General features: G+C 42.7%; 1 protein-coding gene across 3 annotated transcripts in view; it reads left to right on the top strand.

The window, feature by feature from the left end:
• The window catches only part of slc12a8 (solute carrier family 12 member 8), a 120,901-nt gene that overhangs the window by 79,335 nt on the left and 19,306 nt on the right, over positions 1-22,260 (top strand). For 2 of the 3 annotated variants that reach the window (XM_039755369.1, XM_039755368.1), the window contains exons 6-9: positions 700-813; positions 9,985-10,072; positions 14,560-14,647; positions 21,229-21,375. In XM_039755369.1, the coding sequence (XP_039611303.1) occupies positions 700-813; positions 9,985-10,072; positions 14,560-14,647; positions 21,229-21,375 (437 nt within the window). The remainder of the gene's footprint in view (positions 1-699; positions 814-9,984; positions 10,073-14,559; positions 14,648-21,228; positions 21,376-22,260) is intronic. The other variant, XM_039755370.1, reaches the window with a different exon arrangement.

Raw genomic sequence — 22,260 nt, 5'->3', positions numbered from 1 at the left:
GAGCTTTTAATGTGGGAAACTCTAATAGCAAGCGTTTACCATGCCACAACCAGAATACAACCGCAGTACAGCACACAGGAATAATGCTTTCTGCAACTCTTTGTCGTCTTCTCTCAGTTCCTCTCTCTGACTCCTCCACACAATCGTTGACTTTCTTCTCCCTGATCGAGTCAGCCGGCTTCTTTTATGCAGCACCTGGAAGTATATCTCGTATCCTGGTGAGGTGGAAGCCCAATGAGATAGGGCTCTGAAGTCCCTGGTGGAATCCACAGAACCCAATGGGGCTGTGCCAAAGAAATCCATCTCCTATGATGCCCTGTGGGAATCCGGGGCACCGCTGCAAACCAGGGGGGCCTGCCATGTAGAGGCCTGGAGGAGACAATATACCCCATGCATACTGTCTCCACCCGGTCCTTCCATCTCATGGGTGTCCTGGCTGGGTAAGGGTCCCTGACTTCCTGTAGACCTGTCAACTCCTGCCTGTGGACAGTAGCTGAGCCCTGTGATTGCTAGAATAGACTTCCAGAAAACATAGAGCCTCGATGGATTGTATTGCTGTTTTTTATTTCAGCTTTTTTTTTCCCCATTTCAGATAATTAAGCGATCGCTGAATTTCAGTTTTCATATTCACTATAAGCATACACTTGCTTCTCACGGGCCTCCTTCACTAAAGTCCTTCTTGGTCCTTTGTCTTGACAGAGCACGGCTTTGTTGGATATTCCGAAGAGCTGATGCGAAACAACACCCTGCCAGACTACACTCTGGGAGAGACCTTTTTTACAGTATTTGGGGTGTTCTTCCCAGCTGCTACAGGTAACGCTTCTTTGCCTTTTCTTTTCTTTTCCCTGCGTATATGATATGATATATATATGGTATATGATAGAAATACGGCAAATAAGAAAAGTATTGTAATGGGGTTAGATTTGACTTTAAGCTTTTTCATTGGAGTTTTAAAGATGTCAAGCTCAGTTCATAGCGGGCCAACAGTTACTTCAGGTTCTTATTTCAGCCACTTCCCAATCAGTAATGCTAATGGAGCACATCATGAAGGTTTGATTTTGTATTTTTTTTTAACCTAACTACAAACACTAGCACTGCTTTTACGAATCCACAACCAAATGGCTTATAACAGAGACATACAATATGTATTGCATTAATCATTCCAGCAGATGGCGCATCACAAATATTCCTGCTGTTTTTTACGAATCCCATACTAAATGGCATATAACAGAGACATAGCATCTGGACGGGCACACCGATATACAGAGACTTGTCGTTTTTATTAAGGTGGATGCACAGTGCCTGCTGAAAGTATTTATTTATTTACTTTCCTTAGATATACAGGGCATGTTTGTTTATATGTACACTAATCCCTCCTCGATCGCGGGGGTTTGCGTTCCAGAACCCCCCCACGATAGATGAAAATCCGCGAAGTAGAAACCATATGTTTGTATGGTTATTTTTATATATACTGCTCAAAAGAATTAAAGGAACACTTTTTAATCAGAGTATAGCATACAGTCAATGAAACTTATCAATCAATCAATCAACATTTATTTATATAGCACATATTCATACAAAAAAAAATGTAGCTCAAAGTGCTTTACAAAATGAATAGAGTAATAGAAGACACAATAAAAGATAAACATAAGTCAACATTAATTAACATAGAATAAGAGTAAGGTCCGATGGCCAGGGTGGACAGAAAAACAAAAAAAACTCCAAAAGCTGGAGAAAAAATAAAATCTGTAGGGGTTCCAGACCAAGAGACCGCCCAGTCCCCTCTGGGCATTCTACCTAACATAAATCATCATATTTTCATGGAAGGACCTGATGATGATGGTCACGTAGACTTCTGGCTTTCTGTCCATCATTGTTGGAGCATCATGATGCTTTCAGCAGGTGGTGGTGGCGCAGGCCGCCACCACAAAGAAACCGGAAAAAGAAACAGAAGAGAGAGTAGGGGTCAGTACGGATTTTAGAGCCACCATGAATAGTTATTATGAAGAATTGAACATACAGAGTATCAGAATTATGTTAAAGTGAAGTTATAAAAAGGCCATGTTAAAGTAATGTGTTTTCAGCAGTGTTTTAAATTGCTCTACTGTATTTGCCTGGCGAATTCCTATCGGCAGGCTATTCCAGATTTTAGGTGCATAGCAGCAGAAGGCCGCCTCACCACTTCTTTTAAGTTTAGCTTTTGGAATTATAAGGAGACACTCATTTGAAGATCTAAGGTTACGATTTGGAATATAAGGTGTCAGGCATTCCGATATATAAGATGGAGCGAGATTATTTAAGGCTTTATAAACCATAAGCAGTATTTTAAAGTCAATCCTGAATGACACAGGCAACCAGTGTAGTGACATCAAAACTGGAGAAATGTGTTCGGATTTTCTTTTCCCAGTTAGGATTCTAGCAGCTGCATTCTGCACTCGTTGCAAATGATTTATGTCTTTTTTGGGTAGTCCTGAGAGGAGTGCGTTACAGTAATCTAGTCTACTGAAAACAAAAGCGTGAATTAATTTCTCAGCATCTTTCAATGATATAAGAGGTCTAACTTTAGCTATGTTTCTTAAATGAAAAATGCTGTCCTAGTGGTCTGATGAATATGCGATTTAAAATTCAGATTACAGTCAACGGTTACCCCTAAATTTTTTACTTCCGTCTTAACTACTAATCCTAGTGCATTAAGTTTATTTCTGATAACCTCGCTGAATCCATTATTGCCAATTACCAAAATTTCAGTTTTCTCTTTATTTAGTTTGAGAAAATTACTATTCATCCATTCAGAAATACCAGTAAGACATTGTGTTAGTGTATCGAAAGAGTCGGAGTCATCAGGTGCTATAGATAAGTACAGCTGTGTGTCATCATCATAGCTGTGGTAGCTCACATTGTAACCTGAGATAATCTGACCTAACGGAAGCATATAGATTGAGAATAACAGCGGACCCAGGATAGAGCCTTGTGGAACACCATATCGGATATCATGTGTCTTTGAGATTTGATTACCACAACTCACAAAGAATTTTCTCCCTGCCAGGTAGGATATTATGGGATTATGGGATATTAATCTGGTCAGTTAAGTAGCAGAGGGGGTTGTTAATCAGTTTCAGCTGCTGTGGTGTTAATGAAATTAACAACAGATGCACTAGAGGGGCAACAATGAGATGACCCCCAAAACAGGAATGGTTTAACAGGTGGAGGCCACTGACATTTTTCCCTCCTCATCTTTTCTGACTGTTTCTTCACTAGTTTTGCATTTGGCTACAGTCAGTGTCACTACTGGTAGCATGAGGCGATACCTGGACCCTACAGAGGTTGCACAGGTAGTCCAACTTCTCCAGGATGGCACATCAATACGTGTCATTGCCAGAAGGTTTGCTGTGTCTCCCTGCACAGTCTCAAGGGCATGGAGGAGATTCTAGGAGACAAGCAGTTACTCTAGGAGAGCTGGAGAGGGCCATAGAAGGTCCATAACCCATCAGCAGGACCAGTATCTGCTCCTTTGGGCAAGGAGGAACAGGATGAGCACTGCCAGAGCCCTACAAAATGACCTCCAGCAGGCCACTGGTGTGAATGTCTCTGACCAAACAACCAGAAAGACTTCATGAGGGTGACCCAAGGGCCCCATGTCCTCTAATGGGCCCTGAGCTCACTGCCCAGCAGCATGCAGCTCGATTGGCATTCGCCATAGAATACCAGAATTGGCAGATGCACCACTGGTGCCCTGTGCTTTTTACAGATGAGAGCAGGTTCACCCTGAGCACGTGTCAGAAGTGAAAAGGTCTGGAGAAGCCATGGAGAACATTATGCTGCCTGTAACATCATTCAGCATGAGCAGTTTGGTGGTGGGTTAATGATTGTCTGGGGAGGCATATCCATGGAGGGTCACACAGACCGCTACAGGCTTGACAAAGGCACCTTGGCTGCCATTAGGTATCAGGATGAAATCCTTGGACCCATTGTCAGACCCTATGCTGGTACAGTGGCTCCTGGTGCACGACAATTCCTGGCCTCATGTGGTGAGAGTATGCAGGCAGTTCCTGGAGGATGAAGGAATTGATACCATTGACTGGCCACCACACTTTCCTGACCTAAATCCAATAGAACACCTCTGGGACATTATGTTTTGGTCCATCCAATGCCACCAGGTTGCACCTCAGACTGTCCAGGAGCTCAGTGATGCCCTGGTCCAGATCTGGGAGGAGATCCCCCACAACACCATCTGTCATCTCATTAGAAGCATGCACCGATGTTGTCAGGCATGTATACAAGAACACAGGGGCCATACAAAGTGCTGCGTACAATTTGGAGTTGCTGCAATTCAATTTGGGCAAAATGGACTAGCCTGCCACATCATTTTTTCACTCTGATTTTTGGGGCGTCTTTGAATTCAGGGCTCTGTAGGTTGATCATTTTCATTTCCATCAAACGATGTGGCATCCTTTCGTTCCTAACACATTACCCAGTCTATATCAGTATAGATATCCAGGAGGATTTCTTTTTCCCATTGAGATCTGATGTGTTTTCAAAGTGTTCCATTAATTTTTTTGAGCAGTTTATTTTAAGCCCTTAGAAACTCTCCCACACTGTTAACATTATTAGAGCCCTCTAGACATGAAATAACACCCTTAAGTGAAAAAGTTTAAACTGTGCTCCATGACAAGACAGAGATGACAGTTCTTTCTCACAATTAAAAGAATGCAAACATATCTTCTCTTCAAAGGAGCGCCGTCAGCAGAGAATGTCAGAGAGAGCTCGCTAAGAAAAGCAAACAATCAAAAAATCAATACGTGCTTTTAAGTAAGCAGAAGCACCGCGATAAAGCGACATTTTTTAGAGGAGCATCCGTATTCTCTGTGCAAACAGCCCCTCTGCTCACACCCCCTCCGTCAGGCAGAGAGAATGTCAGAGAAGGTGAGAGAGACAGAGAAAAGCAAACAATCAAGCACCGCGCGGGAAGCATATCGTATATCATTGAGGAGTTTTAGTTAATATGTAATACATGCTCTGATTGGGTAGCTTCTAAGCCATCCGCCAATAGCGTCCCTGTATGAAATCAACTGGGCAAACAAACTGAGGAAGCGTGTACCATAAATTAAAAGACCCATTGTCCGCAGAAAGCCGCGAACTAGTGAAAAATCTGTGATATATATTTAGATGTGCTTACATTTAAAATCCGCGATAGAGTGAAGCCACGAAAGTCGAAGCGCGATATAGCGAGGGATCACTGTATATGTTACGGCCAAAACCCGAAGTTCAGCCTGTTCCCGAATTGGCTGGCCGCTTCGCATTTTGGCCGTGAGGTGTGACCAAAGTCCGATTTACTAGAAATGACCAGCGTATATGCTACTTTGCCGGACCATTTTGCGAATTGGTGAGTGCTCCCTGGCCAAAATCTGATGCGCTGATGTAAGACTGTCTACTCAAGGTGTGACGATGCTTAAAAACTTTCAGATGTAGATTCAGAAGCGAGTTTTCCATTCTGCATAAGAAACTGCTCAAGGCGGTTCTTGTTCAGAAAGCAGACGCCACTTGAGACGGCCTTCCCCTTGCCCAAACACTAACCTTAAGGTCAATAAAATAGGTCCCTGATGTTAAGTTACTATTTTAGGATTAAAATGATAAACAGAAATGTGAAACCTTCATATATACCTAATCTTAATTGTTGTGAAACAACCAAGTGGCATCCACTTTCTGAACAAGAGCCGTCAAGGCTACACTTGATGCAATTGCACTACTAAGTGCACAACAAATCGCTGCTCATGCCCTTTTTCTTCCGACTTTGGCTGATCGCCCTGTGCCATTTCGCAAACTGACTGGCCAAATTCCAAAATCGAGGAATTTACAGTGACATTGGGCATTTCCCGATTTGGCGGATTTCAGGTTTTGGCTGTAACATACAATTTAACTTTGTTGAACACTCTATACCACGGGTGTCGAGCCCCCGGAACTGGAGGGCCGCAGTGGCTGCAGGTTTTCATTCTAACCATCTTCTTCATTAGTGATCAGTTTTGGCTGCTAATTAACGTCTTTTGCTTTAGTTTTAATTAAATTGACTCGGACCCTTTAATTGTCTCTCTTCCCTTAATTAGCAACCAAACAATAATGAGACACAAAACAAGCCGTCACATGACCAGCTCCCCTGTGCCCATCACACAATATCTGAAAGTGAAGAAAGGTGATGGTCTCTGTAACGTTGATCTCTCAGGTCACCAAAACATTTTGACAATGTTCTTAGAAAAAAAACAGAAAATTAACAGTTTTGGAAAAGTCTGCTGTGGCAGAATGAGAGCGGCAAAACAAGCCCTGGAATTAAATGACGGGCTTAATTAACAGCAAGAATAAGCTTCTCATTAACAGATTGGTTGGAGTTTGAAGACCCAATTTAACTGGCCATCTGTTGGCTCGTTTCACATCACATTTCTCTTTGGCTGCCATTTAATGAAGAAACAAATCAATTCAGAGGACTGAATCCTTAAAAACTGGGCTATTAAAACGAAGGGAAAAAAGTTAATTAGCAGTGAACTGGTTACTGATTGGGAAAACTGTGAGAATGAAAACCTGCAGCCACTGTGGCCCTCTAGGCCCGGAGTTTGACACCCCTGCTCTATACTCTATACACTCTATATTTTAGTATATTTAGTTAAACCTCAAGCAAAGTGCTATTTGCAAAAAATTTAAAATTAGAAAATCTAAATAAGTAAAAGGTATATGTGAATTGAGATAGATAGATACTTTATTAATCCCAAGGGGAAATTCACATACTCCAGCAGCAGCATACATACGGAACAATATTACATTAAAGAGTGATAAGAATGCAGGTATAACAGACAATAACTTTGTGTAATGTTAACTCCCGGGTGGAATTGAAGAGTCGCATAGCGTGGGGTCTCCTCAGTCTGTCAGTCTGTCTGTTGCTGAAGCTGCTCCTCTGTCTGGAGATGATCCTGTTCAGTGGATGAAGTGGATTCTCCATGATTGACAGGAGTCTGCTCAGCGCCCGTCGCTCTGCCACGGATGTCAAACTGTCCAGCTCCGTGCCTACAATAGAGCCTGCCTTCCTCACCAGTTTGTCCAGGCGTGAGGCGTCCTTTATGCTGCCTCACCAACACACCACCGCGTCAAAGAGGGCACTCGCCACAGCCGTCTGATAGAACATCTGCAGCATCTTATTGCAGATGTTGAAAGACGCCAGCCTTCTAAGGTAGTATAGTCAGCTCTGTCTTCACTTCCACAGAGCATCAGTATTGGCAGTCCAGTCCAGTTTATCATCCAGCTGCACTCCCAGGTATTTATAGGTCTGCACCCTCTGCACAGTCACCTCTGATGATCATGGGGTCCATGAGGGGCCTGGTCCTCCTAAAATCCACCACCAGCTCCTTGGTTTTGCTGGTACATTTCTGTGACTTTTTATTTTCTTAGACACAATCTGAGTCTAATTGGAAATGGCCTCAATCTCGAGTGTTCTAATTAGGTCATTTCAGCAGACAGCATGTGTTTGTCTTTCATTTGTTGTTAGCACTGCTGATGTGCCTCTTTTATCTTTGTTGGCTTAATTGGTTTACCTTTCCAATGCATCTTCCTTTAATAAAGCACTAATTGAGTGTGTCGTTAGGATCTGAGAGTTTTTATCAATTAACAGATCCTTGAATCCAAAGGCCAGATATTTTTGATGTGATTCTTGTCACACTGAAGCAGAAAAGGGAGGAGCAGACCTCAATGAAAAAATATATATTATTTTTATATAAAAAGCCACACCAGCACATAGGCCCGGTCAGACATCCCAGAATAGGCCTCACCCCAGGCAGCCTATCTCCATATTCAAATGGCAGGCTTATTATACCACAGGTTTGCAGAGATCTGTTTTCACTTTGACATTTAAAGAGTCTTTTTCTGTTGATCAGTGTCCAAAGAGCCAAATACAGTAGAGTCTAAACTTATCCGACATAAACGGGCCGGCCGAACGTCGGATAAGCAAAAATGTTGGATAATGGCAGGTGTTAAGAAAAAGCCTATTAAACGTCAAACTATGTTATAATTTTACACATTACGAACCTAATAATCATGTTTTACAACAAAACAGAATAAATTAACTGAAAAAATGAACTTACAGTTACAGAATTGTCTGACGTTAAATACAGTATGTACTGTACTTAAAAAGTTGTCCTGTGATAATTTAAAGACATTTTTGATCGTAGTTCGCTTTCCTGACGAGTGCCGTTTCTTCGCTGTGAATTCTCGCCATCTTTGCAGCATCATTATGTCGATTCCTGTAGCTTCTTCTTGTTACTCAATGTAATTAATTGCAGTTTCTAGAGCCTTAACTCCGTCACTCATATAGTCAACATCCGTAAGAGCGTATACTGTTTACTACAGCATTGGGACTGTGTGTGTGTGTTTGTGCTGTGACGTGCGAGTCCCCGTCTTCCACCTGAAAACTCGAAGCTGAATCTCGAGCTTGCTTAGCAACAACAGCTTTATTAAGCTTGAAGCAGCAACAGCGCGGTTATTTATTGTGGCGGGATCTGCCATTCTCCTATACACAGACACAGCAGTCAGGCAGGTTCGGGGGGAAAAGTAATACTGAGCCCTGCGCATTTATAATGTTCCTTGTATCACCCATCAACGACAGGCGTTTATAGCATGTCCGCGATCTATTCGGATTGACTTTTACGTCGAACTGCTACAGCGCTGGGTGCCTACGGTCGCTTCGGGATGCTCTTCCGCATGTTGTCCTGTTGGGTGGAATCCCACAAGAGTTTAGAAACTCCCTCACACCAGCCATGATTCTTTTCAAAGGTAAAGTGCAGGTTAATTTGTTTTATGTATTTTACTTTATATTTTGTATTAATCATTTTTATATGATTAGTTTTGGGTTGTGGAATGAATCAGCTGAGTTTCCATTATTTCTTATGGGGAAATTCGCATTGATATACTGTGCGAGTGCTTTGTACTGCGAGCACATTTCCAGAACGAATTATACTCGCAAACCAAGGTTCCACTGTAATTAGGTGCGGCAGAGTCGGGAGCAACAAAGAATTGACTACGCTTACGCTTGTAACTTGCAGTTCTTGTTGCCGATTGATACGTATTTTTTTTGTTTTTTTACAGTGGGACGTCGGATAATACGGAATGTTGGATAAGCGAGACTCTACTGTACTGTGATTCAGTGTTGCACTTTATAATAATAAAATATTAAAATTTCAATGGGGACATGGAATTAGCTAAAGGATCATAAAAGTACGCAAAAACGAAAGAACTGTCATTTATAAATGGTTGTATAAAATTTAACAGACAATCAAAAAGTCCATCTTAACATCAAAAACTATCGTCAGATAAGCAGGAATTGGAGACAAATAAAATCTCCACTTGGTAGGATGTGGAAGAACATTTAAACTTCAGGGATTCCAAGGCTAAAAGTCCATCCGGCCTGCTTTGGGCCTTCTGCAGTTCACAAATGTGCCCACCATTATTAGGATACTCTGGTGGCTCTCGCTTCCTCTCCCCAGCTTCTCAGATGGCTCCATCATGTTTAGGCTAGTGGAGAGTTTGGTTTTTGTTTTTTTTTTACATTTTTATAAATTTCTGAGATTTTTTTTTTCTTTAGGTAAGGAAGAAGACAGAAGTTAAGAATTGAGATAACGCTACACCCTAATCATGGCACTTGTATAAACTAAAAGTCTGAAAACGTATATAAGAGAGTCCCAGAAATGCCCACTAAATGGGGTTATGTCGTAAAACCCTGACTAGATATAACAGCAAAATCAGGATGAATAAATAGATAGATAAATAAACCAACCATTTATTTATGACACTTCTCCAGTGGAAAATATGATGTTGATAATCATGAGAGGCATCTCAATTTTTTTTTTTTTTACAGTGATAGAGTATGCATTGAGGTGGATTTATGGTGCATGGACACCTCTCTCTGCCCTTCGATTTATTTACATTTTATTTCTTTTTGCATTACTATAGGTGTGATGGCAGGATTTAACATGAGTGGAGACCTTCGGAAACCAGCCTCGAGCATTCCCTTGGGGTCACTGGCAGCGGTCAGCATCTCGTGAGTGCCTAAGTGATTGTGTCTGACAAGGTGTGAATGTGACCGGTCCATTTGAATGGCCAGTTCAACTCCTTCTGTTTAACAGGATTCTTAATACAAATTCAGCACTTTGCTTTTAGCATCAATGCTTTGCAGTATGAATAAGTGGACAAGAGGGCTAGAAGGGGAGAGAGACATAAAGTATAAATCAAAGAAACTGAGCAATGGATTTATTAGGCAGGGCAGCATGGTGGCACAGTGGTAGCGCTGCTGCCTCGCAGTTAGGAGACCTGTGGTTCGCTTCCCGGGTCCTCCCTGTGTGGAGTTTGCATGTTCTTTCCGTGTCTGCGTGGGTTTCCTCCCACAGTCCAAAGACATGCAGGTTAGGTGCATTGGCAATTCTAAATTGTCCCTAGTGTGAGCTTGGTGTGTGGGTGTGTGCGCCCTGCGGTGGGCTGGCACCCTACCTTGTGCCCTGTGTTGGCTGGGATTGGCTCCAGCAGACCCCCATGACCTTGTAGTTAAGATATAGCGGGTTGGATAATGGATCGATGGATGAATAGTTTTATATGCAGCGGTAGGCTGGCACCCTGCACAGGGTTTGTTTCCTGCCTTGTGCCCGGTGTTGGCTGGGATTGGCTCCAGCAGACCCCCATGACCCTGGCTGGATGGATTTATTAGGCTGATTCGATGGTATGGTATGTTTTATTTTTTTTTTTTCCTGTGTTTTGTAGCGCCGTCACACAGGAGATGCCATGCAGTTCTTAATGATGTTTGTAAGGAAAGTGAAGGTGCGAAATAACTTGTGGTTACATCAGGAACTTATTCTTGTCCAGTCCTTGGCGTTTCACATTAATCCAAAAAACGTTTATTTTCCACGTTATATATTTCCACAGTCAAATGAAACTCAAGACAGACACAATAAGAAAGCCATGTGTTTCCAAAGCCCAATTAATCCACACACAAACTTACAATAACTTCCTAGTTCCCCATAACTCCTGCTACCCAGCACCTCTTCTTAAAGTAACAATACCCCATTTAAACTGAATAATTAACTAGCCCTATTCTTTATATATAAACTAAACTTGAACTACAAAAAAGAATGTAACATATTTTCAAATTAACTGAACATAAAAATGTTAATACAGAACTTGGCTCATACAGAAATGGTCTAAGAACTAATAAATAATGACATTTTAAATGGGTGAGAAAGTACCTGCAGTGGCTCAGTGCTGTCGTACAGCTCAACAGTCCTGGGTTTGAATCCTACCCTGGTCCCTGTGCCAACTTCACTTTCATTCCAAAGTCTGGCAGGTTAAACTGATTGGTAACTCTAAAACTGGTCTGTTTTCTGCTGTAAAAATGTCCATGAAAGGCACTTTAAACTCTAAGGTTCTTTTGATGTCGGAGCATAAGGCCTAACTTATTAGCTTTGAGTTACAGTATATAGACTCACCGCTTATCTATGTTACATTTATTCATCTTCCATAGTTCAAACTCCAATAACTTAGCAGGGTCCACAGAGACATCTGTATTCATCAGCTCTCTCAATCAATAACCCTGAAAGGACTGCACAAATCAAGCAGAGCAATTTGACCAAAGCTAGTGACCTTGCTTCAGTACCTTAGCAAGACCCCATAGAGACGTCTATATCCTTCAGCTCTCACACTGATACCTCTGAAAGGGCAGCAAAAAATCAAACAGAGTAATATAGCCGTGGCTATGTTCACACTACTTATAAGCCATGGCAAATTTGTTCTATTGAATCAGCGTCTATATGTTATGTTTACTGTTTAATTTTTAAATTGCCTTTACATTTTGATTTACCATCCTACACATACAGTCAACTTATCAACTTATGGTCTATGCATCTTATGACTATTCGACTTACAACCGCTGCCGTGTGTCATGGGCAAACAACATGTATGCCATGACTCCTTCGTCTCAATCTCAATTTATTACCTGCAGTGGTTTAGACTATGTTTAGTTCTGTTTATTTTGCGATTACAGAAAGAAAAGGCAGTTGATCTCGACACAAAAATTAAGGTGATCAAACAGTATGAGGAAGGAAAGAAAGCGAATGTTATCACACCTGACTTTAAGTTATCCTGTTGTAACTGCTGTTTACCACACGTGCGGTACTCCTGTGCTCAGGCTTTGAATCTGGTTAACCTCCGAAGTTTCTAAATTATGACTCACGATGTGCAGTTTATGCAAACTGGCACGAAGGGGTAATGCAACCACATTAAAACCTGAGTGAGTGTACCTGCCATGGCCTGGTATTTCATTCTTCTTGAAGATCCACCCTCACAATACATGGTACGGTATGTAAGAGAGCCACAAAACATATGTAGGTAATCTTCTCTCTCTCTCTCTCTCCTCTCTGTGTGTGTGTGTGTGTATATATATATATATATATATATATATATATATATATATATATATATATATATATATATATATCTTGTGAACGCTGGCCCGGACACAGACAGGCAGACATGTTGTTCATCACCCAACACACTGTTTATTTACAAATATTTACAAACTGTGCACTCACACCCCATTGCCTCTTGCACCGATTCCCCCAAGTCCAGGCCTCACCGTCTCTGTGCCTTTCTCTCCTGGCCGCCTCCAGTCCTCACTCCAGCTCCGTCCTCTTCCACCCGACTTCTGCCCATGACTGGAGGGAGGCGGCCCCTTATATACAGCTCCCGGATGAGCACCAGGTGTTCACGGCATTCCTCCCTTGGCCACGCCCCAGTGTGGCGGAAGTGCCGGCTGTCCTCCCGGCAGCTCTCCGGGTGTCTCCCAAAGTCTTCCCCCCAGCACTTCCGCCACACCAGGAAGTGCTGGGCTCTCAGGATATTTAGGCACTGGGACGCCGCCTTGCAGGGGCCACGGGTCCCGACAGGGCTGGGCTTCCAAGCCCTGTACCCGAGGCCCCCAGCATAACCAGGACGGACGCCCCCTCTCGGTCTGGAGGAGGCACAAGCTCTCCTCTGGTCCTCCTGGGCGTCCCTGCCGGGCTCCAGCCCCGGCCGGGTACCACAGGGGATATTCAGGCACCGGGGCGCCGCCTGGCGGTGGCCACGGGTCCCTACAGGGCTGGGCTTCCATGCCCTTTACCCGAGGCCCCCAACATAACCAGGGTGGACACCCCTTTCGGTCTGGAGGAGGCACAAGCACTCCTCCGGTCCTCCTAGCCCCGTACCACTATATATATATATATATATATATATATATATATATATATATATATATATAAGCCTAAAAGTGTAATGTTTTTATGTTACGCTCTAAATTGGCTTATTGTAAAACCTACATATATATGATTGATATCATTCTTTTCAGAATTTATCAAACCTTAATGTGATGTTGTTAGATTTTCAGATCCTTATTCCGTTTTTAAATTATAAACAAAAATTATAAACCCTTGCCATGAGATAAAACTTTGTGCCAAAAGATTTAACCACGCCTGGGGCCAGAAATAAAAGACAAAGAGTAGGACAGTTGCTGTACAGGCTTTTAAATGTTTGAAGCGCCACATGAAATGCAGATCACGTGGCACGGCAGCAGCAGCAAACCAGCAACTGATTGAGCAAAGAGGAGGTAAGAAAAAAAAAAAACTATTTCCCATTGCATCACCGTTTAAGACGGGTATTCAGAGGAGCGACCGCGTCTCCTTGGGGTGCATTCAGCCCCCCTCTTCACAACGTGAGCGGCAGAGACACAAAGTCGATGGCGCGTAACCCAGGCCGGGGGGTTGGCGAGCGAAGTGAGCAGGGGGTGAACCCCCTAGTCTTGTATATAAACATCAACGCATGGAAGTATGTGTGTCTGGCTGGCTGGCCCGGAAGTGTGAGGCTACAGTGTGAATTTCAAAGATACCGACTCTGTCGCCAAAGTGAAACTGCTGAGAAAAGAAATTTTGCCTAGCCGCTGATACACAAGAAAGGCGAGCACGTCAGCAAAATGAGACCTCTGAGGAGAGTGAAAGTCGCTTGGCCGTTGATAGACAACGGAGGCGAGCATGTCGGCAAAACGAAACCACCGAGGAAAGAGAATCTCGCTTAGCCGCTAATGCACAACCCTATGTGATTGATTGATTGAAGTTTCAGAATCCTTGATTTCTAGGAGCCCAGGCTTTTTACAGCTTGGGCTTACACACCTAGTACATAATAATTATTAGATAAATTTTACATGAAGAGAACAATATTATAAAAATTAATGGAAAACCATGAGCAATAATAAATGTTCTAAAAGAAGCAATTTAAAGATAAGTCGGCGAAGAACTCTGGCCTGACTGTAACAAAAGGCTAGTTAACCGAACCCTGGGGAAGGTCGAAAATCCTACGAAAGAAGAGACACGATAGCGTAATGGAGCACAACAAGACTGCTCTGAAAGATTTAATGTGAAGTCTAGCAGCAAAGTGAGAGTGGATGAGTGTGAAAGGCGCTATAGCAAATCAATGTTGACGGACTGTATTCTGTATTATGATTCATTGCAGCTGGTTCCTCTACTTGGTCTTTGTGTTTCTGCTGGGAGCAATTTGCACAAGAGAGGCCCTGCGCTACGACTTTATGATTGCAGAGAAGGTAAGCTCCATCTTTTCCAGATATGTCAGTCTTATAATATTGAGATTATATCAGGTGTGATCATTTTTGGTACAAAGTGTAGTTTTGATTTTTTTTATAAAGGCCATAAAATGAAGTGTTTGGATTTTGGGTCACCCACTCCTGTTAAGAGATATTTAAATGAATAAAAGGTTGGAATGAATTGCATGAATCTATGGTGCCTATGGAAAGAACTCACCCTTGGAAGATTTCACATTTTATTGTTCAAGAACAATAATTTAGTCTGGCTATTTTGACATTACTCAACAGAAAATTACTCTTTAATGTCAAAATGGCTTACTTAGAAATACAAAACACAAAGTAAATGATGGCATAAGTAATTCACCCCCCTTCAAGTCCATATTCAGTATTTGGCAGCCATGACCACCTCTGCTCATCTCCACACTTCCATTCTTCTTTGCACAACTGCTGAGGCTCTGTCAGGAATCATGGGAGTCAGGAATGAAGCGCCTTCTTCAAGTCCGGCCACAAGTCAATAATTGGATTGAGATGTGGACTCTGCCTCGGCCACTCCAGGGCATTCACATTGCTCAGGTTATGATGTACGTTATCATAAACCCTCCATCTCCACTGTGATACATGTGATGGTGTTATGTTGTCGGGATGCTTCTGTACAGCAGGACCTGGAAGTCTTGTGACAGTAAAATGAATGCAACAAAATATGGGGAAATCCTGATGCAGTTTACACCTTGGAAGAAGATTTGATCTCCAGCAAGACAATGACCTCAAGCTTAAAGACAAAACTCCAGAGGGATGGCTTTAAATCGGCAATGCTAATGTTGTGGAGTGGCCGATTCAGAGTCGAGACCTCAATGTGATGAGGAATAAGTGGCTGGACTTGACAAAGGCTGTTTGTTCTTTATCTCCATGATATCTGACAGAGCTGGAACAGTTGTGACAGAGAAGAATGGGGAGAAATGGCAGAGTCTAGATGTGAAAAGCTGGAAGAGAGAGTCATGGCTACCATCTACTAAATACTGACCTATAGGGGTTGAATAAATATGAGATCAAACAGTTTGTGTTTTACATTTGTCTTCAACTTGCAGAGATCTGCTGTCACTTTGACATTGACAAGTCGTTTTCTGTTGGTCAGTGCCAAAAAAGCCAAATTAAATCCACTGTGGTTCAATGTTGGATAACCAATGTGAAAACTTCCAAGCGGGTGAATGCCTTTTATAGATGCTGTAATTTAAATGTAGGTCTTGTAATGGCCTGGCATCCCATCCCATAGATTCCAACCCCATTCAACCCTGAACTGGATTTAGCATGTTTAGTCAAAGTCAAAGCGAAATTTATTATCATCTCAACCATATACAAGTATACAGATAGATGAAATTGCGAAGCTCAAGGTCCACAGTGAAATAACATGAAGTGCAAATAATAAATAATAAAAAAAAAAGAATTAAAATAAAAAATTAAAATTAAAACACAAACAAGACAAGACATTGTGCAAAGACAAGACAAAGAAGTAGCAGCAATATTGACGTTGTGAAAGATAGGGGCAGTATCGCTCCCTTGAACCCCTGTCCACGACTCCAGACACCAGGTAAAAGTCCAACAGTTGACTTTATTAACTTGCCACAGTGCACTAAGCACCCTCTCCTCCACTATTCTCATATAAATCACAATAATCAAACACAATAAACCAATCCCCCGACTCCCAGACGTGTTGCCACCCTTCCACCCAGCTCAGCTCGCCATCTGGGAGCACCCATAGTCCTTTCAAGTACCCTGACCTGGAAGTGTTCTCAATCCCCAGTCCATGTGATCTAGTATCACTTCCGGGTCAGGTAAAATGTTCTTTTTCTTCACCCCGGAAGCCCGTCGCTCTTCCTTTGACGAACTTCTGGGTTAAAGGGCACAAAGAAGTCTTCAGTCCTCCCTCTTGCGGCCCCTGTGGTATCCAGCAGGGTCTTGTATAAAAACTACATGTCCCATGACTCCCTGCTGGTCTTCGGGGCACCTCCATACTGCAGGGAGGGCTCCATCTGGCGGCCTTGGGGTATTGGCCGGGATGACAAGCTGGCCACATCTCACAACGTGTAGAACATTGATACAATGTATGGTATTTGCAATCTAGATACATAAATATAGTCAATTGATACATCAGTCAGTCATCGTCCAATCTGCTATATCGTAACACAGGGTCACGGGGGTCTGCAGGAACCAATCCCAGCCAACACAGGGCACAAGGCAGGAACAAATCCCGGGCAGGGTGCCAGCCCACCACAATAATAATAATAAATAAATAATAGATATAGATAATGCAGAAATTATCAGTGTATGATAATAGTTGTTTAAGACGTGGTAAACAATGACCGGTTAGAATGTTTCCCAGCAGAAGGATATCAAGCATGTCAAAATACTTAAAGGTCAGTTTGAGATTTTCAGTTCTTTTCTACCTGCACTCTCGTCTTTGCAGGAAAGTGGCTGGCATGTATAAACGGTGGTTGAGGCCGTGTGGAAGATCCCAGGGGGGCAGCATGGTGTTAAGGAGTCTGACAGCTTGGGGGTAAAGCAGCCTGGCAGATCTGGTTCTGACGCTGCAGTATCTTCTCTTGGATGGCAGAAGTGTGAAAAGTCCACGTGAGGGGTGTAAGGGGTCCCGCACAATGGTGCAGGCCTTTGCGGACACTGCGTTTGTAGAATATGTCCTTTAGTGAAGAGAGCGACACCCCAATAATGTTCTCTTCTGTCTACACTAACCTTTGCAGGCGCTTGCGGTCGGATATGTTGCAGTTGCCATACCAGACAGTGATGCAGCTGGTCAGAACCCTCTCAATGATGCCTCTATAGCACATGGTGAGGACCAAAGGGGGAAGACTTACTCGCTTCAGCCACCTCAGGAAGTGTTATAAAAATGTAATAGACAACCAAATCGTTTACCAGTTTTTATGTCTTTAATATAATATTGGCGCAGTGGGTAGCGCTGCTGCCTCGTAGTTAGGAGACCTGGGTTCGCTTTCCGGGTCCTCCCTGCCTGGAGTTTGCATGTTCTCCCTGTGTCTGCGTGGCTTTCCTCCCACAGTCCAAAGACATGCAAATTGTCCCTAGTGTGTGTGTGTGTGTGTGTGTGTGTGTGTGTGTGCGCCCTGTGGTGGGCTGGCCCCCTGTCCGGATTTTGTTTCTTGCCTTGCGCCCTGTGTTGGCTGGAATTGGCTCCAGCAGACCCCCATGACCCTGTAGTTAGGATATAGCGGGTTGGATGATGGAAAATGTTGGGGTGGTCATTCCAGACTAAGGTGCTCACCAGACGGCCTGCCCATTGAGAGTAGAACATTAGAACTATCTGGACAAGAACAGGCCATTCAACCCAACAAAGCGTGCCAGTCCTATCCACTTAATTCTTCTAAAATAACGTTAAGTGGAGTTTTGAAGGTCCATAAAGTCCTACTGTCTACAACACTACTTGGTCGCTTATTCCAGGTGTCTGTGGTTCTCTGTGTAAAGAAAAACTTCCTAATGTTAGTGTGAATTTTACCCTCAAGAAGTTTCCAACTGTGTCCCCCGTGTTCTTGTTGAGTTCCTTTTAAAGTCCCCATCTCAATCCTCTCTACTAATTCCTTTCATCATTTTAAACACTTCATTCAGGTCTCCTCTTCATCTTCTTTTGCTTCATCCTTGTGGCCAGTGCTGCCAGAATGAATTCCATCTCCCATGACCCTTGACTGAATTCAGCAGCTTCCAAAAAAAAATGGATGGATGGTTGGGTAGATTCCAGAAAAGTCAAACATGCTTAACAAATAACGCATTCCTGAAAAGAGCTAGTGGCCCAGCAGGGGTGAGACGTACGCCTGTACTATTGAGGTTGGGTGGAAGCCAGCTGGCCAGTGGTGGGGAGTTGAGTTATTAATTCAATCTGTAGCACCATAAGTGGCACTATGGAGTCTGCTCTCTGGAAAATAAAATTAGCAGCTTCTCCGATGCAGCAGCTTCTTAATATTTGGTTTAATATTCACGAAGCCAAGAAAAAAAAAATGGCATTTATAGGCTCATTATTCTTTGATATGCAGCAAATTAAATGTCATTATCAGTCAGAGAAGTGGCTTACCTTACGGTGGCTCTCCAGGGAGCAAAGTCAATTAATTCCTTATATTTATGCTAATTGTATTCCATCTTGAATATTGCAGTGACTCCGTGATGAAGAACAGAGAATCAAAAACAAATAAAAAAATAGAAAGGGAGAGCCGCCGTATATAGGCACACTTCTTTTTATTGTCCCAAGTTTTTGTGCACTACGCTGGAGATGCTGTGTTTGAATATTTTTTAGACAAAATGAAAGAAATAAATACGCAAATAAATAAAAGTGCAGTGAAATGTGACAACAAATAAAGAAAAAGAGCATGAAGTGTGACTTAAATGTGTTACAGAATATATATTTTTTGCAGCTTATTTAGTTAAGTTTGTCTGTAATATTCCTCCAAATACAACGTAAAATACGGCTGGAATTTAAAACTGTCACTTTCACTCGTCAAAGCTGAGAGGGCGGGGCTCTGGCGATTGCTGCTTTTTGATTGATTGAGAATTTTCGGAGTACTGCCCCCCAGATATGGAACATGGATCCCTGTGCGCAGCAACCGCGTGGCTAATTTGCACACACAGCTGCAGCTTTAAAGGAGGAAAACACATGTGACCCTGTGAAATAGCAACAATAACAAAAGAGATATTACCGTTTAAAAAGCGGTTCAGACTTCTTGATGGAAGAAAAGAGTGCACAGATAAATCGGAAATGATAAAGACGTTCCAGTTGGGCCCGGAGCTGCAACTTCGAACAATGGAAGGAGCCAGTCCCATGCTGCGGCCTAATGTGTGAACCAAGACTGGAAATCTGTGAGCGCCATGTTGTACAGGGTGAACCAAAAAGAAGTACCACCACATTTCAAATATTTATTCTACAAAAACGCTAGAACATAAAATAAATTTCATTACGACACAAGAAAGGATATACAAAATAGACTTTTTTCATTGTGTTTTAAAAATGAGGTGGCGGCCATCATTAGCGATATACTCTTTGAGACAATTTCTGAATGCTCGCATGACTCATTTGGCCATTTCAAAGGGAATAGCGGTGATTTCATGGTGAATAGCATACTTATTTCGGTGTACATTGGTTTCGGTTAGCGCAGGGAAGCCGCCTACCAAATTTCGTGAAGATGGGGCCATGAATAAGAAAGTTCAATATGGCGGACGTTGTTGACCGTTTTGACCGTTACGCATAGAATTTCGAAATTAAACCTGCTTAACTTTTGTAAGTAAGCTGTAAGGAATGGGCCTGCCAAATTTCTGCCTTCTACCTACACAGGAAGTTGGAGAATTAGTGACGTTTGGAAAATTCAATATGGCGGCCGACAGTGGCGTCATACCACCGAAATAAGTACGTACATCGGTTTTGGTTAGCGCAGGGAAGCCGCCTACCAAATTTCATGAAGATGGGGCCATAAATAAGAAAGTTCAACATGGCGGATGTTGTTGACCGTTATCGGCCGTTATGACCATTACGTGTAGAATTTCGAAATGAAACCTGCTTAACTTTTGTAAGTATGCTGTAAGGAATAAGCCTGCCAAATTTCAGCTTTCTACCTACATGGGAAGTTGGAGAATTAGTGATGAGTCAGTGAGTCAGTCAGTCAGTCAGAGAGGGCTTTGCCTTTTATTAGTATAGATATATATATGTGTATATATATATGTGTATACATATATGTGTATATATATATATATATGTATGTATGTATGTATATGCATATATGTATGTATATGTGTGTGTATATATATATATATATATATATATATATATATATATTGATGAATTACAGCCTTCTAAACATTGTCACCTTCTATATTTACTCCCCTACCCGATCTCTACACCACTCCGTACGTATCGTCCATTGAAAGAAGTCTTCTTGCTTGAGGCTCTTCAACAGGCTTGCTGTTTCTGTCTTCACTTCATCCATTGTAGAAAAATGTGTTCCCTTCAGGTCATTTTTGATTTTCGGGAACAAGTAAAAATCACAGGGAGCTAAATCAGGCGAATAGGGAGGACGATCGAGGACAGGACTGTTTTTGTGCTTTACGGAAAAGGAGAAAATTTGTTAGAAATTTGATTTTGATTCGCTGTTCGATATATATATATATATTTTTTTTTTTTCACCTGACATTATTGTGTAGCGATTGTTGTGAAAATACTGACTGGGCTATTCACAGGATATGCCTGGCCGGTCGACGGTTTGAGAGAGCGCACGTGTAGGAGGGGATATCGTTCTATGATTCACGTCCGGCCGACCTCCAAACATTTTTCCAGGAAAGCCCCAAGCCCAGTCTGATTATTTTTGTGTATCACTTGGTGCAGTATGTTATGTTATTATATGATATAATATGAAGCAGGAGTTTCCTCCATTGTGGTGTGAATGTCTGAAAAGTGCATAAAAGGCTTCGGCTGTCCTGGAGGGTTGGTTGAGACATCTTACTTCTTTTCAGTAAAGCTTTCTCAAAGGAGTGGCCTTATGTGATTTTTTTTTTTTGACATCTCCTATTTGTTTTCCCAGGTTTCTTTGGTGGGGTTCCTCTTCCTTCTCGGCTTGTACATTTCCTCTCTCGCTTCCTGCATGGGTGGTCTGTACGGGGCGCCCAGAATACTGCAGTGCATCGCACAGGAAAAGGTGATCCCCACCCTTGGATTCTTGGGAAACGGGGTGAGTGGCGACGCGAACATCTCTTACATTGTATTGAAGGAAGAAGGCTAATGTCTCAGACGTGAAGACGTTTTTATTAAGCACTGTGTCTGGTGCGTCAGTGTATCATGCCAGGGTGTGGTGACGCCAACCAGGGCTGTCTTCTACCTTAAGCTCGATGCCATTAAGATAGACTTCAGCCCTGGTATTTCTGAGTTATGGAAATTCCTGCAGATCATTTTTACTTTCTTGTAAAAGGAAGTTTGTGATGGGGTCAAATATTTGATATCAACCGGAGTTCAGATTCTGATTGTAGGATGTTCAAAACATCAAGAAAAGTTGAATTTAGCTTGGTTGCCTGTGTGTGTGTTGGTGCGTAAAATCAAAATGACTGTATATACTTGCTGTCTGTCACACACAGGCAAATAGGAGGCAGCTGAAGGGCTTACAGAATACTGTTAACATGTCCGCCATGGGGGCGGGGGAGTGCACTGCAGACCTTTCCCGCGATATCCCACCAGTAACCAGTGCCTCAACTCTGAGCACATCACTTCGGGCCCAGAGGACAACACCACTTCCGGCCCCTGGGGCCCGAGGACGGCACCACTTCTGGCCCTGGACCCTGAGGATGACATCACTTGTGGTCCCATGGCCCGAGGACGGCACTACTTCCAGCCCCCTGGGCCCAAGGACGGCACCACTTCCCCCAGACTCCCTATAAAGCCTCTTTTCCCTCTTCAGGATTCTGGATTTCAGTTCTGTTTTGGATTCAGTCTTGTATACTACTCTGGTGTTACAATTCTTTACTTTTGCAGCCAGGAACATATTATACAGGTGGCTGCTTCAAACCTTTATCATGTCTGGAGTCTCATTTTGTCACATTATGTATAAATCAGGTCTTGAAAA

This window comes from Polypterus senegalus, chromosome 6, assembly GCF_016835505.1.
Source record: "Polypterus senegalus isolate Bchr_013 chromosome 6, ASM1683550v1, whole genome shotgun sequence".
NCBI lineage: Eukaryota > Metazoa > Chordata > Cladistia > Polypteriformes > Polypteridae > Polypterus > Polypterus senegalus.
The sequence above is the reverse complement of the archived record's forward strand: the minus strand, read 5'-3'. Positions and strand labels throughout refer to the sequence as shown.